The 22,862-nt window shown below is 39.2% G+C and overlaps 1 protein-coding gene across 1 annotated transcript in view; it reads right to left on the minus strand.

Annotated features, from left to right (window-relative positions):
- LOC127633154 (ankyrin-3-like) overlaps positions 1-22,862 on the minus strand; it is a 138,930-nt gene that overhangs the window by 21,173 nt on the left and 94,895 nt on the right. The window contains exons 27-36 of the mRNA XM_052112036.1: positions 20,689-20,913; positions 16,831-16,985; positions 16,062-16,273; positions 14,641-14,848; positions 14,445-14,541; positions 13,811-14,039; positions 13,077-13,202; positions 12,098-12,220; positions 11,671-11,697; positions 8,015-8,096 (exon numbers count right to left, since the gene is read on the minus strand). Of these exons, the coding sequence (XP_051967996.1) occupies positions 8,015-8,096; positions 11,671-11,697; positions 12,098-12,220; positions 13,077-13,202; positions 13,811-14,039; positions 14,445-14,541; positions 14,641-14,848; positions 16,062-16,273; positions 16,831-16,985; positions 20,689-20,913 (1,484 nt within the window). The remainder of the gene's footprint in view (positions 1-8,014; positions 8,097-11,670; positions 11,698-12,097; positions 12,221-13,076; positions 13,203-13,810; positions 14,040-14,444; positions 14,542-14,640; positions 14,849-16,061; positions 16,274-16,830; positions 16,986-20,688; positions 20,914-22,862) is intronic.

Below are 22,862 nucleotides of genomic sequence, written 5' to 3' on the forward strand. Positions count from 1 at the left end.
TACTTCTCCTCTTCCTGTCTCTGCTGGACTGCTCAACCTGTGCCCTCACATCTCTAGCAGACCTTGATGTACTGGAGGGCTGTGATGCATCTGACAAAGATGTGTTCCTTGATGTGTTGCTTTCTTCATCCTTATCATATGTCTGCATCTTTTGCTCTTCACAGGAAAGGCAGTCCACAAGCTTTACTGCATCATTACGTTTTGAATCACTACTAGAGGGTAGTAAGGGATTCTGTCTGGATTTACTGCCTGATCTGCTAACTACTCCTGTATTTGATACTTTGCTCTTGGTTATCACTTTGGTTGGATGTGCTTTACCTTTCTGTTTGGCCAATGTGGTGGTCGTATCTTTCTCCACTGGTAAGGAACTAACGTTTTTGACCTTGATTACTGGGATTCTGGATTTAGGCTTCACATCTGGGAATTGATCGAATCGATTCCTGGCTACCGGTCTGATCGCTTGAATTGGTATTGAAGATGTGACAGTATCTTTTTTACAGCCCAGTGGAAAATGAGGTGCTCTTACTGGCAACCTAGACTTGGGCAATTTTTTTATAATGTCTTTGGACTGGGAAATTGTATCTGCATTTTTCTTAATACTATTACCCCAAGTTGTGCAAGTGTCATTTTTGACTGAATATTTACAGGGGTTTACTGCTTGAACTGACCCAGGCACAGATATTGGCAGCTGATTGGTTTGTACACTGCTGTGCTGCAAACAATGTGTTTCAGCATTTAAGGCCTTAAGAATATTGTCATTATTGGGATTATTATCTTTTTTCTGGACATATGTATTCATCTCTGCCCTTGGTGAGTCTGTTATTTGATTAAACTGGCTTATTTCACATGTTTCTGGACCTATTTGATGTGGAGTCTCTTGTGTTTGACCTTTCAAACTATCCAAATCCACACAAACAACATCCTTCCTCTCAACACTGGAATATTTGTGTCCTATCTTAAATGAAGAACATAAATTAGAACTGACTTCAGAATATGGAGGCGGCTCCATGTCATGAGATGTGTCTGAGTGGTCAGTGCCTATCTGAATGATATTGTATGATATGACCGTGTTATTTTCCAGCTTAGCTTGTGCCCTCTCTACTATCTGTGGATTTGAGGTGACCCCACCTCCAAATGTATGCTCACCAATCTGAAAAAATTGCAGCCTTTCTTCAACAAAATCACGCTTGCTCATGTCAATTGCACCACTGCGGGTCATCTCAAACATCTTCCCTTCGTGGAAGGGAAACGGGTTGGGCTCGCTAGTTGGTGTGCTTTCATCTGTCGGGGTTCTTGCAGGAGTTGTGTCAGGGGTTGTTGCTGTAGACCTGTCATCTACTGCAAGTCCAAAAGGCTTGGGCTCATCGTCTTTAATTCTAGCATCCACAACTTCATCTTCTCCTGCCTTGGTTGACCAAGGATCAAAGTCTTTTGTTGCAACAGTTTTAAAAGGAGTATTAAACTCCTCATCTAGCTTGTAACTAAAGTATGTATCCAACACACTCTGATCAAATAGTTTTCCATCCTTTCCATTGTCTTTTGCATAATTTTTTTTTGAGGGATCAGTATTAGCTTTCGCATTTTTGCACTCTTCAGCTGGTGATTCTTCTTGAATTACTTCAAGTTTACTTTGGCAACGGTTACTTGGCCTGGACATACTATCTGTTGCCCAAATGTCTTTTCTGTTTTCATTGGGAAATCCAAATGGCTTGGCAACATTTTCACACAGGCCATCATCTTCATCCTGAAGTTCATATCCATCAAGAGAGTCAATTTCTGTAGCATCTGTGTCATGAGAGAACTCTGCAGTTGTCGCTATTGAGCAATCTGTGATGGATTGATCATTGCCGTTTTGTTCATAATCATTATCATCTGCTTTTCCATTACCATTTGCCCCCGGTTCTTTATGATTTCCATTCTTGTCATGTTTTTTGTATTGGCTTTCCTTCTCATCTTTGTCCTCATCAAGCTTAAAAAGATATTTCTTTATTGGAATGGGTTGAAAGACTGATTCTTCCTCACTTGAATCGCTGTCATTTGCTCCTAGGGTCACAGGAGATGGTGGCTGGACTCTTATGATAGGTTCAGCAATCATACATTTATCATGCTCCTCTTGAAGATTTACTTCCATCATCTCAGTCTCAGACTCTGAAGGAGTTGAGCCTTTTTTTTCAGGATGAAATGAATCAGAATCCAAGGGTGGTGGAGGAGGAAACTCTATATATGCAACACGTTTTAATTTTGTTTCCTGGCTAGCTTTGTGTTTTCCAATAGCTGATTTTTCTGGTCTACATTCTTTCAAAGCTTTGCCTTGTTCACTTACTTCTGGCTCTTCAGAAACCTCTGCTATTGGGCTAGCAATACCTGGCATGAATGCAATGAAAGAGTCTGGGGTTCTCGAGGTAATATCATAGCTGACCTCTTCTGAGCTCGGGGTATCTGGAGTCATTGGGCTTTTACCTGTGCGATCTATAAAAAATAACTGCTCTTGAGTGTCATCATCTGAGCTGCCTTGTTGAGCTGTGGACTCTTTCTGTTTGACTGCGTAAACTGTTCTACTCTCCAAGCTGACCATCTTTTTCAATGATGCTGCATCTTTCTCAGACTGTTTTCCTACATGTAAACTTACATATACTGGTAATGATTTATGCCCTTTGAAACTTTCTCTTGTTGTAACTGTGGATATCGAAGTACTCTCACCACTTGTTCTGTCTTCTAAGGAGATTTCTTGAGACTTCTTTGATGCAGCTTCCTCTGTTTGTAACCCTGCACGACCCTGAACCCTGGGTTTGGTCAACGTAGATATGTGGGATGTGCTCTTTTCAGATTGTTTAGGTAATGTGTCTTGATTTATTTTCGTTGATATATCAGACTCTGAAGGACTAGAGAATGTTCTCACAGGAATATGAGATTCTGTCTTTTTCTTGAGGGACTTCACCTCTGAGTTATTCCTATTGTTACTATCCTTGGGTAAGGAAAGAGCTGTTGTAATTGTCTCAATTTTAGGGTCACTTTTTAAACACTGCTGCTGTTTAATGTCATTAATTGCACTTTGCCTAGATTTTGTATACCCGTCTTTCGAGCCATGAGAGTGTATTTTATTAGAGCTTTCTTTATTTTGATCAAATTCTAGATTGCTCTTATGGTCCTTGAACTTCTCAATGATTTCTGATGTGTGAGAGATTGGAGGTAAAACTGTGTCACCATGCTGCTTTGAGACAACAGGTCCATTACTCTGATAACCTTGAACTCTGCTATCTTGAGTACCTTGTGCAGTAGTTACTTTTCTAGAAGTTGGCTGTCCTTCATCTGTTGAATCAGCTTTTGATGTTTTCAAACCAGCAAAACACTGGTATACAGGTAATTTACTTTGTTTTGATTGTGTCATAGTCACATTATTTTCTTGTTTCTGTACTTCTATTTCAAACTTCTGTCTAACAGAACTCATTCTTGTAGTCTTAACTGGGACTGGAGGGCCTACCTTTGACTGCTGAGGAGCATCGTCCTGTTTTGATTTGTCTTCACTGAAGCATGACATCATATGTCTCTCTGGACTGTTTGGTAGACTTGCACTTTTCCTTTCACTTGTACTGCCAAACATCTTCTGCCTGCCTTTGTCCCATTCCTCACCTGCACTGTTATGCTTTTTCTCAGGGCTACTGCACATTGAACTAGGCCCTGACCATGTCTCCCTCGAGAGTCTCGTTGGTGTCTTTTTCTCAGGTGACTGGAGCTCATCATTTAGTTTTTCTGTTTTGTCTCTAAAAAACTGCGAGACCTCACTTAGTTTTTCCTCAGCCTCTTTAATAGTTCGATCCACTCTGTCTTCATAAATCAGCTTTTCTCTATTCCTGTCCTGCCTATCTTGGGTAAAACGCATCCAGACTGCATGTTTGGGGCTACCAGGTTCTGTGGTGTAATGTAATACTGTAACTTTGTCATATTGCTCATCTTCTGGGGGGAATTTACCTAATTTGTCTGATGTGTGCCTTGCTGACCTGAACTTCGGCTCTTTCTTGGGGCCAGCTACTTTTTCTCCATAAAAGCCTTCTGTCCCTTGTGCCTCAGTGGTTATGCTATGTGCCTGATCTACTACTGAGTCCTCTGTATCAGAATGTGATATATCACATTTTTCAGAGAGCAACATTTTCTCAGCAAACCTATACGACTCCCCTCTCAGCTCATTAAGCTCATCGTCATGATACTCAACTGAATGCTGGCTTAGAAGCTTTAAAGCTTTGTATGAATCATCGGAAATGAGCTGAGCTGTACTGGGACGACTCTCTTCCTCTTGAGAGACAGGGGTATTGACTCTGGATGTATCTAAGTATGAAGGCAGTGATTCTTCAGCGGTTAGTTCCTCCTCATCTTGAAGAGCCTCATAATCACCCTCAAACCTGTCAACAAGCTCCTTGAAACCTCGCTCACCCTTGCATATAAACTCTGGGTGCTTTTTAGTCTCTCTGATTATAACTTCAGTTGGATCAGTTGTGTTGCCCTTTTCTATGTGGACCTCAATTATTCTCTCAACTTTGGGTTTTTTGTCCTTTTTGTCAAAGAACCTTGGTGACATTTCATCCCCTTTAATGGCTTCTTGGCCAGCTTTGTAATCGAATAAACCAGCAAGTTCTTTGGAATGGTCCCTTCCAGACTGAAATGCTTTCATTATGTCTTGGACTGACATTGTTTCTTCAATCCTCTCAGAGCCTGTGTCTTTCAGTTGAGGTTTGTGGTAGACCATTCGAGTTGTAGTGGTAATATGAGTTTCCTTTTTGACACATGCCAGCTCCTCAGAGTTGACTTTCATCTGCATGGCCTTAACCTTGTCTTTGATTGAGTTAATGGTTGGATCAGGTTCAGTGCATGCATGAGGCTTCAAAGTTGCTGCCTCATCCATTATTGGCTCACAGGACCCCTCAGGATGTTCATAGCTCCTGATGACATGAACAACCTCGGTTCTGGTTTCTGTTATGACAGGGGGAATAGGCACATCTGTGAAGGGGGGTTTAGGGTCTGTGCTCTCTGCACTCTGAGGAGCTGATGGGGTCTTTTCACTTCTGGTTTCAAAACCACTATCTGAGAGAGGACTCTTATCTTGTTCATGGGAAAAATCATCAGGGGATTCCAGGATTGCATCTGGCCCACTATAAGAGTCAGCTAATTTACTCAATTCTTTCTCGGAGGGAGAAGTTCGCATATTCGTGGGTGGCATTTTGAGCTTGTGCTCAGGTTTTATGGTGCGCTTCTGTTTTTCCTCTCCCTCCTTTTTTATTTCATCATATCTGCTCTTTACATCAGCTATTTTTGAGAGGGAACTAGCATCTATGTCATTCATTAAGTAGTCGACCACTTTAGCTAAACTGAGATCTTTGTCTTGCACTGACTGAGACCCAACAGGAAGGGTTGGATCAAATGTTGGGAGGGATTGCAGGGCACTCTGCCGTGCCTCCTTGATTTCATCTTTGGAGAACTCCTCCCATTCATCCTCTGAGGCCCTATCTTTACTTAAGCTTCTAGCCTCACTCAGGACATCCTTTGTGAGAATTTCACTAACTTTGACAAGGTCCTCTTTGACTTTCTCAACCAAACTGAATGGCTCCTCATCCTCCATCTTAGACTCTTTAGAAACATGGGACTGGAAGCCTTTTGCTGCAGTTGAAGAGTCTGTTTGTAAGATTGCATTCATTCTCATTAGATCTTCCTTCATTTCTGCTACGTCCTTTAGAATATCTTGACTGGATGTAAGTGTGGGTGCTGCAGCTGCTTTAAAGACTGTTGGGGAAATAAAAAGCAAGGGCTTTGATGGTTTCATTCGAGATGTAGAAGACTGTGCTTGAGGGTGTGTCTGAGGTGTGAGTGTTATTTTCTCTGGCCCTCTCTTCCCTTGGGGTTCAGGGAGTACATTGATGACAGAGAATACTGGCACAGTCATGGAAGTTGATGATATTGACGTGGTGATGGTAACTGTTGATCTAAGAGAATCATAAACAGAACTTGACAAATTTGATCTCAAAGGTGAATACATAGATTTTATTGTGCTATAGTTGGATGCATAGCCGTCATTAATAGTTTTTTCAGCCTCTGAAAAAGCTGTACTAACACTGGCTGTAGCTGCTTGCGTTGTTGCATGTATCTGCTCTTGCAAGCTGTAAGCCCCCCCCAAGAACAGACGGGGTGATGCAGAAGAAGATGAGGGGTATTTTATTGGTGAAATTGATCCATTTAATAGGGTTGTTTCATTACTGGCTATTGTAGGTTTAGCTGGTGAAGAAAAAGATGACAGAATTGTTCCTCTAGCTATATCCGTGGTAGTTTTAATAGAGGGCAGGCTTGATATGTTTCGATTGGATGAGGACACTGCTGTACTTGTAGGGGCCAGGGCTGATTTGAAAGAGAAAGATGTGTATGAATTTGTGGTCGACTTAACAGAGTCAGGTTGGGTCACTGTAATGAAGGTTCTGTCTAGCAAGGATCCAGGTGACGAAATAAAGTTAGCTCTTGAGGACATTGAAGCAGCAAGCCCCTTAATGGATGCGGGATCTGTGCCAGTTTTACCTGGTGAAGATAGGAGAATCGAAGTAATTGGAACTTGATGTTGGGGTTGTTGAACCACAGTCTTTATAGGAGATGACATAGACCTATATGTTCTAGTGGGTGACGCTATATCGCAAACTGACTTGGCAGGAGATGCATTGGAAGCTCCTGGGGTGGACTTGCTTGGAGAAGCAGACGAAATGGACCACACAGACTTTAATGGTGAAGCAGATGGCGTGTTGGAAGCTGAACTGGAGAGGGAACCCAGTCCACATTTTGTTTGCCCAGGGACGGTAATAGGAGCAGTCGACCATGCCTGGTAAGATCTTGTTGAAAAGACAGGTTTGTGAGCGTAACCAGCAGGCAGTGTTCTTGTTGTACTTCGTTCAACTGTTTCTTTAAATAGACAAATGAAAATCCAACAAAAAGTCAACAAAAAATTGTGAAAAAACAGAGAGACCAGAAGGAAAAAAATTGATCAGTGGCGATTGTCTCATAAAGAGGTAGAATAGCAGTTTATGATGTGAAATGGAACTGAAGATGAGGATGGTGCCAAAATAAAGACGATCCAAAGAGATCCACAAAGGGTTTACAAATCAAAACTGAAAGCCCAACAAAACACACGCAAAACGATGACAAAACAATGAACCACAAAATGTAAAATGGTAATACATATGCACAAGATCATAATAAAACAATTTCACTTTTGACTTTTGATGTGCTAATTTCACCTGCGACTAACTAGCCTTAATTGCTACAGTGCCTTTTATCTGTTTGGTCAAAAAAAAAAAAACAGGTCCATCCCCAATTTGGGTATTTTGACAAAAAAAAAAAAACAGACTCCAAAACAAAAAAGCATCCTTGATCCTATGCTATAGCAAAACATACTATGGCAAATGCAGGCTTTAAATCACAAACATTTGCAGTTCATAATATCTCATGCAGATCTCAGTAACCTTGATGACAGGCAATTCAGTGCAAGCTGTGACAGCACCAGAGAGACCACCTGTGAGTCTTCACGCATTTCCATAAAAAATTAAACAAACCAAATTCGGCACGATCACAAAGCCAAAAGGAGCAAGACTGATTGTGAAAGGGCATTCAAACATACTTTTGTGTCATACATCAGTTCACATGAACAAGTCAGTCAAAGTACAATGTTATGAATGTATAATTATTCTTCTCAGTGGTAGGGAAATGAACAGATACAAGCTGTCTTACAAGTGCAACACAAGCACAGCGCAACACAATCACAGCACACCAACTGAAATACCAAAATGTTACATGCAAACTAAACAAAAAAATAAAAATAAAAATAAAGAAAACAAGCATGTGGACTCTGTTTATGTATGATAATTGAATTTGCAGATAAAATATTAATATATGTTTATGCCAGTAAATATTTCATATTGTTAGCTTTAATCACTCCCAATGACTTTTCACAAAATAGTTAAAATATTAGTGAAAACATCACACTCACTCATTCCAGGCTCAGTCAGATAGCTGTAGCGCTTACGTAAGGCTAGAGATGCAAAGGTATGACGTCGTTCTGGCTTTTCAGTCTGTAACAACAACAACAAAAATCCTATCAGTTCTCCCATTAACAATTTCCCTTTCTTGCCTAATCTCATTAATTACAGCTATCTTTAAGATTACTCTCTTATTATTAGTTTTCTTCTGAAAAAACAAAAAACATATACACTCACCGGCCATTTTATTAGGAACACCTGTACATCTACTTATTCATGCAATTATCTAATCAGCCAATCATGTGGCAGCAGTGTAATCATGCAGATGTGGGTCAGGAGCTTCAGTTCATGTTCACAGCAACCATCAGAATGGGGAAAAATATGATCTCAGTGATTTGGACCATGGCATGAATGTTGGTGCCAAATGGGCTGGTTTGAGTATTTCTGTAACTACTGATCTCCTAAGATTTTCACACACAACAGATTCTAGAGTGTATTGAGAATGGCAGTGAACAGAGGTCAACAGAGAACAGCCAGACTGGTTTGAGCTTACAGAAAGGCTATGGTAACTCAGATTTACATTTATGCATTTGGCAGATGCTTTTATCCAAAGCGACTTACGGAGCCCTTAATACAGGGACAACCCCCCCGGAGCAACCTGGAGTTAAGTGCCTTGCTCAAGGACACAATGGTGGTGGCTGTGGGGATCGAACCAGCGACCTTCTGATTAACAGTTACGTGCTTTAGCCCACTACGCCACCACCACTCCATACAGATCCATCCAGATAACCACTCTGTACAACTGTAGTGTGCAAAATAGCATCTCAGAATGCACAACATGTTGAACCTTGAGGCTGATGGGCTACAAACAGCAGAAGACCATGTTGGGTTCCACTTTGTCAGCCAAGAAGAGAAAAATGAGGCAGCAGAGGGCCTACCATTTATGTACCTTAGCAGAAATTCAGATTTGTCAGACTAGGCAATGATTTTACAATCGTCTACTGTACAGTTTTGATGAGCCTGTCCCCACTGCAGCCTCAGTGTCCTGTTTGAAGTTGACAGTAGTGGTACCGGGCGGCCTTCTGCTGCCATCCAATGTTCGAAATGCTTTTTTGCATAGAACTGTTGTGACTGTGTGGTTATTTGGGTTACTGTCACCTGTCAGTTGGACTAGTCTGGCCATTCTCCTCTGACCTCTGTCATTAACAAGCCATTTTCGCCAACAGAATGGCCCCTCACTGGAAGTTTTTGGTTTTTCGCACCATTCTCTTTACATTCTAGAGAATGCTGCGTGTGAAAATCCCAGAAGATCAGCAGTTACAGAAATACTAAAACCAGCCCACCTGGCACCAACAATCATGCCACAGTCTATATCACTTAGATCGCATTTTTTCCCCATTCTGATGGTTTATGTGAACCTTAACTGAAGCTCCTGACCCATATCTGCTTGATGTCATACATTACACTGCTGCCACATGATTGGCTGATTAGATAATCACATGAATAATTAGATGTACAGGTGTACCTAATATAGATCTGTATCACTACAATGAAAGAACAATGAGGTGGCTAATATACATTTTTTCTGTACTAAATTATTTATATTTTGTGCTTTTCAAGTCATAAAACACTGAGATTGGGTAGGCCTTTACATAGTGGAACAGTCGGATTCCGGAAATAAAAATCCCATTTTCTCCATAGAGATAACGATAACTTACAATCTTTCAAATACAAAAAAACAAAAAAACAAAAAAATGTGTTTACCAACTGAATTGCCTGTAAACTACACTACCCATAATCCTGAAGAGAAATCCACCAATCAGAGAAGTTTCTGTCACAATGGAAATGGGAATAAAGCCAAAAGAGCTCATCTGTGACAGCCCACATCTTACAATAATTGTACAATATATTGTTTTTACAACAACTACAACTATTATATCATACCATCATTTTTAATCTGATAATGTCATTCACAATATTTCACAAGATTTTAGTTTATTCCCTATAAAGGACATTACGCACACAAGTGATTTATATTGTGCCTTTGTCCTTCAAATACTATAAATCAAAGTTTGTAATGCTGTGATATTGGAGTTGGTTGCTTCAGTTCATGCCTTAGAACACTTTATAGATCATGTTTTTTTAATGTTATGTTAGTCATAGATCTATGTTAGATCATGTTAGTTTCCTGCCCAGGGCCTACAGATGAAATTTAGCTTGTAGCTAATTCTGGCATGGCTGATTGCAATACACTGTCCCTGTTAAATAAATAAATAAATAAAAATAAATAATCCCTTATGGAGGAAATGAATAGGAAATATAAATCCAGAGCCAAGGTCACTGAAATATTGAGCAATCAATGTTGCGTTCTTGTCACACACACAAGAAGAGATAGTCACAATGTCTGGTACAACTGCTTTATTGGCAGAATGGCAAAAGTACAAAGGGGCAAATCCGGAGAAGCGTAGTAAGGGGAAGCGTAAGGTCGAAGCCGGGAGATCAGAATATACAAAGACAAACAAGAGAGTAGATTAAATAGGGGAAAGCTAGCGAAACACTAGAGCTGGCAAAGCGAAGGGGTAAACTAAACAATAACCAACAACTGTGGGGAGAAAGGGCAGGGTATAAATAGAGGAATTGAACAGTGCAGGTGAAACTAATATTCCGGCGATTGGAAGCGAGTGTGAGAGCTAGAGGGGGCGGAGTGAACTTGGGGATTAGAGTTCGTTACAGTTCTATAATCTCTCTATAAGCATTAAAGGAAATCAATGTTAAATCTATTTCCTTTTATTAATTCATAAGGTCATGAAACAGAAATATTGACTATGATCGGCTGGGTCTTTGTTCAGCACTATGTAAATCACTTTGTTGTTCCAAATATATATTACTTCAGTGCTTTTAAACCAAGTTTGACTCTTTTGATATGTGATCAACTTAAAGGAATATTCCGGGTTCAATACAAGTTAAGCTCAATTAACAGCCTTTGTGGCAATCACAACGTTGATTACCACAAAAAAAATTTTTGTTAGTCCCTTATTTTCTTTAAAAACAATAAAAAAAATTGAGGTTACAGTGAAGCACTTACAATTTGCGTTGAACCCGGAATACTCCTTTAAAGGGATAGTTTACCCACAAATGAATTTGGTCATTATTTACTCACCCTCATGTTGTTTCAAACCTGAATGACTTTCTTTCTTCAGTGAAACACAAAAGGAGATATAAGGTGATATATTAGTCTTGGTCACAATTCACTTTCATTGCATCTATTTTCCTTAAAGATAACATTAATGGTGGCTGAGGCTGTCATTCTGCCTAACATCTCCTTTTGTGTTCCATGGAAGAAAGTTGAATAGGTTTGGAATGACATGCAAGTGAGTAAATAATGACCGAATTGTCATTTTTGGGTGACCTATCCCTTTAAAAATCCATATACCCAAGTATAAAATTCTGATAGTCTAGAAAACAAGATCTGGTGCCTGGATGGGTAAAAAAATGTCAGCGCAGCATGCAGACTGTGTACGATCACAGTTCATTGAACTGAGTAAGTGCCAATGTACCCAATTTAGACCAAGCCATCTTAAACAAGCTTTCACAGAACAAGTAACCCAGAGCTAAAGCAACTGAAACACTTGCACACCACATGGAAATGAGGGGAGAGCTCTATTACCTCTTCTTCATGATCTGAATCCATATCCTTTGGTTTCCGAGATGCATTGCAGAAACAGAGGGGATAACAAATGAAGAGCAGGGGAAGAAACATCAAGGTGTGAAAAGGGGTGATTGAAAGCACATTAAGTAAAAATGACCGCAAAGCCACAGTGAAGAAACAGCACAACAGCACAAAGCAACAACCACAAATGCTGTTGGAAATAAGCACAAGCCTGTGTTTCTTCAGCAAAAAAGCGAGATTGAAATCAAAAGTGTGATTTGGGTCAGCCACAACATCAACAACTTGAGAGAAGCTTGAAACAGATAAAAGACACACTCAGGCAGTTCGAGCCAAGTTGAACCCTTAATGACTAGGAACACTGCTCTATCTTTCCTGAGTATGAAGATGGCATGATATGGCACAGATCATCGTAGTCCAGTCTTACCTTTTTCAGTCCTGGCAGTGTGATGTTTAAGTTACAAATAGCAGTCTGAGCAAGACCCTTGGAAGTTTTGGCCTCTCTGAGGAAGGACAGACGGCCACAGCGCTCTTGGCTGCTATCTCTGACCTATAGAAGACAAACAAATGTTACTGATATCTCATCAGTCTTCAAGCATGATTTGCCTTTAAACAGAACCATAAAATTGATTATAGATTATTAAAGATTTCAGGAAAGAAGTGTCACAGAATGTGAAGGGCTACATGGTATTTCCCATTCTCTGCTGATATCTCAGGACGAATCACATAAAAACTGTAAAGTCATGTATTGGTAATATTCCATCCCAAAATAAAAACAATAAGACACTACGGGACCTATTTTAAGACTGGAGTCATATGGATCACTTTTATGTTTCCTTTATGTGATTTTTGGAGCTACAAATGTCTGATCACCAATCCCTTGTATTGTAAGGACCTACGAACCTGAGATATTCTTTTAAAAATCGTTGTTTCCTATCTATTTCTCAGGAAAATAGCAAATTGTGCACTGCGCCACTTCATTAACATACAACAACCCACCCACACCCACTTGCACTTTGCGTTTTCATGGAAATTGGATAAGATGTAGCGCACGGCCATTGCATGTTGCTCTGCGCCTAGTGCACTCACGAAAATACAGTAGAACCCCATATTTGGACTATTACGATTTTTGCATTGTGACGTAATTTTCATCCCAATTATGTGCACTTTGCCTTTTCAGTTGCTTGCTGTAAAACAATCTCAGTACATCATGACAGTATTTGTGCTGAATTGAATTAAGACTGATTTAAAAGAAAATCTAGACAGGATAAGATGCATTACTGTCTTCCAGTAATGAGAATGAAATGGTGTTTTTTGCATTATAGCAATACAAATCTGTTATATTGTATCGCTACAAGTTTCTACATGTGTATACACCAGAGGAGGAAGAAATCATGTGAAAGTACCTTCACACAGAATGGGAGTCTGTTTTCCTTGAATGCGTAGAAGTTAAAAACCAGCTGCTGTCCAGTTTTGGTTAGAGGAACCAAATTGCCGTAGCAGTCCACATCGATGGGTTTACCTTCCAGTACCTGTAAAACAGCCAGCCGTGTCGGTGTAACATTTTATAAACACATTCATGTGCAAAATGTACAAGCTTTAAAGGGCTCATGAAATACAGATTGGAGTTTTGTGGCTTTTAGTCCATGTCTGTTAGCTTTGAACCCATACATATTCCTTAAAGTTGATGCATATGTACACATTTAATATTTACAGTATTTCTCTTTTGGGAAATGGATCAAAAATATTGACTTATCTTGCTCTACATAGATTATTTTCCAATTAAACACTCTCTAGTATGAGAATGTCCCTCCCTATAACCGATAAGCAAATCATGATTCCATGCTTTGATGTAAGCTAAAGCCTATTGACTATGTTTTTTTAATGGACGAACGCTTTAATATATCCCACCCCAACTTCCTGTTTCAATAGGAAATACTTTAAAAAAGGACAGACAATTGCAGTCCTCAGGTCATTTCATGGGGACTTCAAAAGAATCAGATTTACAATATTAACTGGCAATCAGCAGGCAAAGAGTATCTCTTAAAGTATATAAATAACTTGGAGAGCTTATACACAAAATCTAGACATTATAGCAACACGTCTATAAGAATAACAAAAAATTCAACAGACAATGCACCTCAATGTCTTTGCTTCTGGCCACCTCCTCAAAATTCTCCTGTTGTTCTAGGGTTTTGTCCACTTTATCGTCTGTCATACAGAAGCATCGCAGGTTGGACTCCACAGGGTCGTTTGTTTTGGCAAACACTACAAACTTGGCCATGTAGGGAACACAGATGAGCTCCCTGTACAGCTGAGTAGCCAGACCTACGGTCTCTGGAATCTGATGGCAGTCTGCAAGCCAAAACCTGAAGAAGACAAGAGAATTAGTCACAAGTTGTAAATGTGAGGTTTTGACAGAAAGTGCCTTTAAGTTCTCTAGAATTCGATAAGAGATATTTAAGTAGATCAGAGCAGGTATAAGGATTTTATATGAGAGAATATGATTTGGCTTGCTGTCCGTATACTGGAGGGCTCTAAGCTCGAGACTCGACTTGAGTCCTGATTATCCCCAACCGGACTTTACTTATAGAGATAACGAATCTGGAGAAATAGGTGGAGATAGGGTGGAGGTGGGATGTCAGGAGTGTTGTCACAGGAAGCAGCTAAGCAGTAGCTTATATACTTATGCATGCTTGCTGTGATTTGTTAGATTTAAATTAACATACTCCGCCCGAACTTCTGGTAATTAACTCCATCAATTGTTCTTGTACCTGGCAGATACGTTTGTGGTGAAGGACACACAGTCATTCATGAAAGTGAGAGGTGTGGTACCAGTGATGTCCTCCCACTGAGCTGGTGATGTGCCACCTGTTGCAAGATGCTTTATTAGAATGCTTGTAAAAATAATATTCATATATGGTATAAAAATAATACAAAATCATTATTTTTGTTTTAAGGCAATCCTACCAGTTATACTGCAGAGGAGGCGTAGGCTGGGTGCGGTGTCTGCTTTGTATCCATTGACCACACCCTCTCCAGAGAGTGGAGGCACAGGTACGGTCATGGTGATGGGCTTATGAAACTTCCTCCTGCGGGGCTCCACTGTCACTATGGGGCTGAAGGTTGCACGATTACCTACAATCTTCTTCACAGCCTCATCTGGAACAGGCTGGGCCTTTACGAGAGAGAAATAACATTTAAAGACCTCATGCATTCAGTAGGAGAGTTGTGTGGCTTTTACTTAATGTCTGTTAGATTCGAAGGCCATCCATATGCTTGTGTACTCCTAAAAGACAAAATGATCTCTAAGAAGAAATACAAATTTAAAGTTTACCTTATTTAAGAAAACAGACCAAAATATTGAAGACTCATCTTGGACTCATGAAAACCAAACTCAGCAAGCCATTTCATGTGGTCTTAACTTGATTTTAAAACATCTCTGTGAATTCATCTTCCAGTCGGCCTTTATCCCTCTCTGAGGCTTGATTAGCCTGATTAGGGGTCGGGTGTGTGGAATCACGACAAAAAACTATTTGCACCTACACGCCGTAACGTCGATTGTGCCAAATTAACAAAACATTTAAAAAAGAGAGGGAAAGGCCAACACGGAGTGGCAGTGGGAGAGAGAGAGAGGAAAGAGAGAAAAAACACTTACTCGCTGGTTCTCTGATACGCAGTAGCCTGGCCACTCCTCCACCCTCTAATGGATGACAGCCGTGCATCCCTGGGTGGATCGGAGGCAGACCTTCGGCCCCTGGCGGATGTAACGCCCCGCCGCATTTTTGGTGGACGGTAGGGGTCTCCCCCTCCCCTGGCAGCGGTAATCACTCCAGGCGGTTGGTTGGGAGCCCCTCCTCCCCTCACGGTCAGAGGCCATTCCTCAGCTTCCAGGCGGCCGGTCTCCTCCGTCCTCTGGTGGATGGCCACGGCTGCTCCATTGGGGTAGATGGTAGTGACAAGGACTTTACTATGGCGCATCCCTCCTCCTTCCCGGATTTTGGCACCAGTGTAAAGGGGTTACAGGGAAAGGAGGAGGCAAGAACCGGCTTGACAATATAAATAATATTTTAATTATGAACTTAAAAAAAAGACAAACACACAAAGGTGTCAGACAGCTGTCCATAAATCTCTCTCTCTGTCACACTGCAGCTTCCAGTCGGCCTTTATCTCTCACTGAGTCTTGATTAGCATGATTTGGGGCCGGGTGTGCAGAATCACGACCCCGCCCCACCCTCCGCCCTGCCACACTATGTTTTTTTTGGTTTTTTTCTCATTTTCAACATCCAAACTTTTTGAGAGAATTAAGAAAATTCGCCATTAGACTCTGTCAAAAGGATGTTTCATCTGCAACTGTTGGAAAATTTGGACTTCTGTTGATTATAATCTACCTGCAGTCCAACTCTGATCTTCTTGGTGAGTGCACCCTCAGGGAAGGAGGCCTGGACCAGAGGAACCGTCATGCTGGACAGAACCCCTCCCTCTGGACCCATGTGATTACTCTCCTGTTTGATCCGGGACACCACGGCAAAGTACTGTGGGAAGTCCTTTGTGATGATTCGGCAGATGCGCTTCTGCTCCAGATCGGCTGGGCTGTCCAGCTCTATGTAGTACATTATGAGAACCGTATGAGTTTGATTTTATGAAGCAATTACTGTTGATTACAAACATTTAATATTAAGTTTAATCCCCAACCCATAGTATTAGCAACAGTTATAGTGATGAAATCATGTTTAGTGATTAACTGGTATATTGGCCAGACCTGTTTATTAGCATTTTGAAATGTTGCCATTGGATGAAACTTACTTACTTACTTGCGATCTGAAGTTCGGTGAGCAAATTTTTGGTTTTCAAATGTTTTTAGTTAATACTGTGTAACATACATGTTCATTTAATTTAAGCCATTTTTTGTGCATCACATATGCTATCATTTAATCATATTATTTATTCATTTAAGACATAATCTGGCATTATTTCGGCCATTGGCCAACCTGCAATCTAGATAGTGCAGTCAACATTGCCCATTTAAAACAGACTGGAAAAAAACAGCCCTAATCATCATCATCAACACTTTCTTAAGGCTTATCTAAATTTAACCCCATGTATCTTGTGGGCTAGCAAAGTCATGCACTGTGATGTTTTTAATAACCATCATTTTACCTTCATCCATGCCATTGAGGAGTTCATTGAGGTCTTCAGTCTTGCAGTCATAATGATGCTCTTTCCAGGTCTCTCCAGTCTCACTCCTGAGCATGATGAGCTCACGCTCTTTTCCTCTCATGGACCCAAAGTGAGGGATCTCCACAATCACAGGGCTATAAAAACACACCACAGGGCTTTAACAGTGGAACCTCATGATGACTTTGGTAAATGGTGACGACGAACATTCATGGAACATTAGTGCAAATGCATCTGATACTAATACACGTAAAGACCAGATGCTTGCATAGGTTGAACAGTCTGAACACAAGGAGTCAGATGCAGAGATGTTTTTACCAATTTTAAAAACTTTTACCAAGCTTTTAATTGCTTTTAAAAGTTACCAAACTTTGAATAGCTTCATGCTTTGAAATTAAATCCAAAATGTTGAAACATCAAGTAAGATGCAAAAGAAAGACATACTGCAAAAGAAAGACATGTTCTTAATCAGTATCTTTGTCTTGGTTTGTTTTTTTGGTCAAATGATCTTAACATCAATAAAACAGGATAAATTCACTTGAAAAGCAACATTTTCACAAGGCATTAAAACTTGTTTCCAGAGAAAGTATCTTGAATATATTATTTACATAAATAATCTTGAAAAAAAAAATTACAAATGTTGTTTTGAGTTGTATCCCTGCTTAAACAAGCTTTTTGACATTGAATTCGAAATGTTGAAAAATTATTGCATGATTATGACTAAGTAAACATCAAGATAACAAGACAACATGACATGCTTGATATAGAAAATGTGTCCAAATGGCCCAATTTTATTTATACTGCCAAAAATGTCCCTCTTTAAACAGGCAAAACACACCTAAATACAACAAAAATGTCCTAAAATCAAGAAATAAATTAAATAAATCTGCCAATGGGGTAAGCACAAATTGCTTGGCGAACATTCTTGAAACTACTAAATATATATCTAGCAACTAAAGAACAAAATATTAATGGATCTTAAAAAAAGTTTCATTTTAGTGTAGATTTGCAAATGTTCAAACAAATCAAAATATTAGACATAGTTCCTCACACAGAGCTATCATGTGGCTTGGAAAACTTTAAACTTGATGCACGAGTCATATTAGCCACTTTTATTATACTTTTATGGAGCTTTTTTGTCATTGCTGTCTAGTTTTAAGATCCATTAATGTTTTAATGGCTACATATTTATGCTAGTTTCAATAATTCTTACCAAGCCATTTTTTCTCCCCATGAGCAGAATATTTTTGTTAATATTTTGTTAAATATTAAATGTGTTTTTCTTAATGTAAAGGGGAGGTAAAGGGGTAATGATTAATACAGAAGATTTCAATGAAACTCATGCATTACAAATTCAATACAAAAGTAACATGTTCTGGCCAGTAAATGGATACATTACTTTTAATAGCTGGTGTAAATGAGTATTTGGATGAACTTTTTAAAAGCAGATACGGTCTAATATGAGGAAACCAAATACCAACCACAACAGATGAAAAAGGTAACATTAGACAATCATGGAATAATGGAAGAAAACACTGAATGTATAGACAGAGAATGTACCACAAAAAAGCCCAAAATACTGTGAATGTTAGAGCGAACCTAACCTTTTAAAAACACTGATACCTTCTCTATAACTAAAATATCAAATGCAATCATCTCTGAGCATATAAACACAGGGCTAAAGCAGCAGCCAAGCCTGCTTACACTCATGCTCACAAAGCACTGCATAACCAGCCTAAACAGCCAGTGTGATTGACTTTAAGTGAGCTATACATTCACTGAAAGCTCAAAGGAAAAGGTGTAGTAGATGAATGTGAAGGAAAAATCAGGCATCAGGAAAATTAGGTGTCGAACTCAACATGAAGTGCAGTGACTTCACTAAGCACACACTCCTACCCAGAAAATTTTGTTCCTCGTGGGCCGAGCTGCAGGATTTGGCTAGCGTAGCTCTCACCCTCACTAAGAGAGGGAAGGTTTCGGGGTAGATGGAGTTTACTGAATATTATCCATGCAGCATTTAGAGGAACAAAAAGGAGGAACAACTTGTCACTCCTGCAGAAAGGGATATTGTCCTATAGCGTTTTTCAGGGTTTTTCCTGGTTCAAACGAGTCTTTAGTTGTAGCTTGTGTACATGGTCAACCGCATGTGTGAAGTTGGTTGATTACATAATTGCAATTACTTAAAGAAATAGTTCACCCCAAAAATTAAAATTCTTTCATTTACTCACCCTCATGCCATGCCAGATGTATGACTTTCTTTCTTCTGCCGAACACAAACTATGATTTTTAGAAGAATATCTCAGCTCTGTTGGTCCATACAATGCAAGTGAATGGTGTCCAGAACTTTAAAGCTCCAATAAGTAATCCATAAGAAATCCATATCTTCTGAAGCGATATAATAGGTGTGAGTGTGAAACAAGGGAAATATTTAAGACCTTTTTTTACTCTAAATTCTCCTCCCTGCCCAGTAGGTGGTGATATGTATGAAGAATGCAAATGGCCAAAAACAAAAGAAGTGAATGTGTAAGTGAAAGTGGAGATTTATAGTAAAAAAGGACATAAATATGTATCTGTTTCTCACCCACAATTATCACATCACTTCAGAAGATATGGATTTAACCGCTGGAGTCTTCAAAGTTCTGGTCACCATTCACTTACATTGAATAGACCAACAGAACTGAGATATTCTTCTAAAAATCTGTGTTTGTGTTCTGCAAAAAGAAATTAATACACAACTGATGATGGCATGAAAAATGAGTTTAACAAGATAACTGTCATTTTTGGGTGAAATATTCCTTTAATAAGTAGCATAATTAAATGAAAATTAAATTACTTAATCATGCATTTATTCGATTATATATGATAGTTGTGTTATTGTTGAATGTATAAGCATCCAAAGCCTTTTGAAGTGCTATTGAGAAGTCAAACTAACTTATACCTGTGCGTACTGTATAAGTAGATCACTCTACAAAGTTAGGACTGTGCTTCTACTGAAAATGTTTATTTTCTTTCATTTAACAGATGTTTTACTTTTATACTTTTAATGATGTATGTCATTTCTTTGCATATCTGAAGGCAAACCATTTTTTGTGCTTTTGATTCATAAATCATGGAAGTTCAGGAAATAAAGCTCTTGATTTTGCCCTTATAAACATTTACCATAATCTTTTACCCGTTTAAGTGTAACCTTTATAATAATAAGGGAATTACCACCACAGATACGACTGTAGATAGCTCCATAACATCATGGTTAATTCAACATAGGTTTCAACAAAACAAAAGCTAGTATGTGTTCTGAAAATACAATAGCCTAAACACATTTAGAAACCATATCAACAACTGCTACAGTTGAATTAAAGTAGACTTCCTCTTTCCCCTAATAGCTTATTTAATATGAATCTCCAATATTTCGAATTTTTTCTATAAATTGTAAAAATATACATTACTAAAGTTCTAGTCTGAGTATCTAGTATGTAGTCAATCGCATCCATGTTCGCAGTTTAACTCAAGCAATGTAGTTGCTAAATTTTGAATGCAGGAAAAACCCTTTTATAACAAAAATGGTGGAGCCCTTTCAACAGTCCTCAAGAGTTTAACAAAATTCACTGCTATCTTACTGAGGAATTTTGAGACTGCCTGCAGGATGCCATTAAATACCTCTATGTCATTGCGAGAGTCAGTGTTAGGTACCAGGGGGTTGGCATGACGACAAAGGTGGGCAAAGCCGCTCTGTCTCGCTGCTGAAACACTTCACCGACACACTCTACCAAACACAGATGGTTTACATGGAAATGATCAGGAAAAGCAGGAGTTTCAACGAGTAAAAAGGCCAGGACCTACCCCAAAAACTGCGCCCCTGCGGGGCCCACCTCCACCAGCCTGCTCGCCAGCCCCTCGCCCTCCACCATGGGTGGCAGAGTTGCCAGCTTGTGTCTCTTCACCAGGCGGCACGTGATGCGAGTGGGTGCAGTGCATTTGCGGGGCGGGATGATGATGCGCATGCCGTTGTGGCGACTTCCTCGCATGGAACCGCCGCGGGCGTCCACCATGAAGCTCACCAGAAACCTGCAGGGCGAAGAGATGATGAAGAGAGACTTTTTAAAAGCAGTTTAATGCTCTCAGAAATGAGTCTTCCATTGAGATCTCCAAAAAACAAACAAAAAAACTTGCTGGCAAACAAAAACTTAGAAGAAGTGGTGAAAGAGGATATAACGAAAGAACTCTGAACTCTCAGCCCTGGCAGGAATGAATACGTTCTACTAAAAGATAGCATGGGGAAGAAACCCATGCTAAAATCTACTGGAATTAACTGTTGCTTATTTTGGGTTTGTGAAATATTTTGAATGGTTATCAATTTCACAAACAATCAAAAGTCTCCAAATGTAGCTGCCAAGCCAAAGGGTTCAAAAATAACCAGTGTCTACAACGGATGTGAGAAGTGCATCATGATGCACCAAAACTAAATCACTCTCATTTAATTGGTTATATATTTAAATAACTTCAGACCATTAAATCAAAGCCAGCTTGTCCTGTTTCTTGCATCTGGCCTTTTAATTTAAATGACCTTTATTTTCAACCATATGCGTATACATCCATACGCAGCCATACCAAAATGATTTCGCTATTCTAATTCAAATCATGCAAAGTCAGTTTTTATACTAATGGAACTCACTTGGAAATCCATTGGTGAAATGATTTTATTTTCAAAAGATTTAATATTCATTTGACTGAGGCTGAAGTCTAGTCTCAAGTTTTTGCTGACTGGTCCATGTTAGTGAATATTCTGAGATCATGTGCAGCTTCAACAGTTGCAGTGCACTGAACTACTTCATTGGTCACTTCCAGTGTAGACATGGGGTGAGGAATATTTGTTTTGTGCTAAAAAAAAATGTTGTATTATTTAGGATAATTCCATGCTTCTGTATTTCAAAACCTGGTGAAGTTAGTGATGTAGAGAATGTTGGTCAAATGGTTTAGACAGAGCTTGAGACAATGTACTAATGAATACTTGCAATCCAAGCAAATTGTTATGGTCACAAAGTTGCATTGTACTCAATTAAGATCTGTCTTTAATTGCACTTGTAATTGACTAGTTTTGGACATGTTTGGCATTATAAGGCATTTATTATTATGTATGTCTGAAGCCTTATTCTTGTCTTATAGCCCCTTTAACAATAATATCATTAGGTAAAAACACAAGATACCAATTGCTTGTATTGTGCAAATCACATCCTTTATAGGTTCTCAGTACACCTATGTGGGAATGTGCAGGTTATATATATTAAATAAATATGGCATGTACATTTCAACAAAGGCATTCAAAATAGCTAAAAAGCAAACTCGGCTACAACAAAATATGATACAAAAGCGGAGACAGTAGCTTTTCTATATATATATCGACCTGTAAAATTAGTATCGATCACAAATTATTAATTCTAAAAGGTTGTTTTAAATAATTTGTTGGTATAATGCTCCATTTATAAAGACTACATGTCTCCACGTTTGTATAACAGCACTGTGTTGAAATGAACATTCTATATTTATTTGACACCTATAAGCTGCACATTCCCACAGTGTACTGAGAACCTAAAGGATGTATTTGAAAAAATATTTGCTGTTCGTATCTTTTTGTTTTTGGCAAAAAAATTAGGTGATTTTTAATTAACATCAAAGTAACACCAACAAGATCACTATAAATTGTAGCAACAATTCCTCAACCCTTCAGACAGGGCTCATGTTTATAACAATAATTTGAGGGAGTAGACTCATTTAAGCTAATTTATTAATCCGGTTTAAGCCAGGTTTCAGTCAAACAGAGCGAATCCAAACTATGTTCTGTAATCATTTCATTTATAATAAGTGCTTCATATGAAAGCGATCTAATGTTCAGTCGCCCTATCTTTATAAGATGCTCATCTTCTTTTTTTGTTATTTCCTTGTTTGACATCAATCAAATGTTTTCAAAATGACTTAATAAGGGTTTTGTGTTTGGCATTTTGGGGAACAGACACAGT

The sequence above is a fragment of the Xyrauchen texanus genome, chromosome 40, assembly GCF_025860055.1.
Source record: "Xyrauchen texanus isolate HMW12.3.18 chromosome 40, RBS_HiC_50CHRs, whole genome shotgun sequence".
Taxonomy (NCBI): domain Eukaryota; kingdom Metazoa; phylum Chordata; class Actinopteri; order Cypriniformes; family Catostomidae; genus Xyrauchen; species Xyrauchen texanus.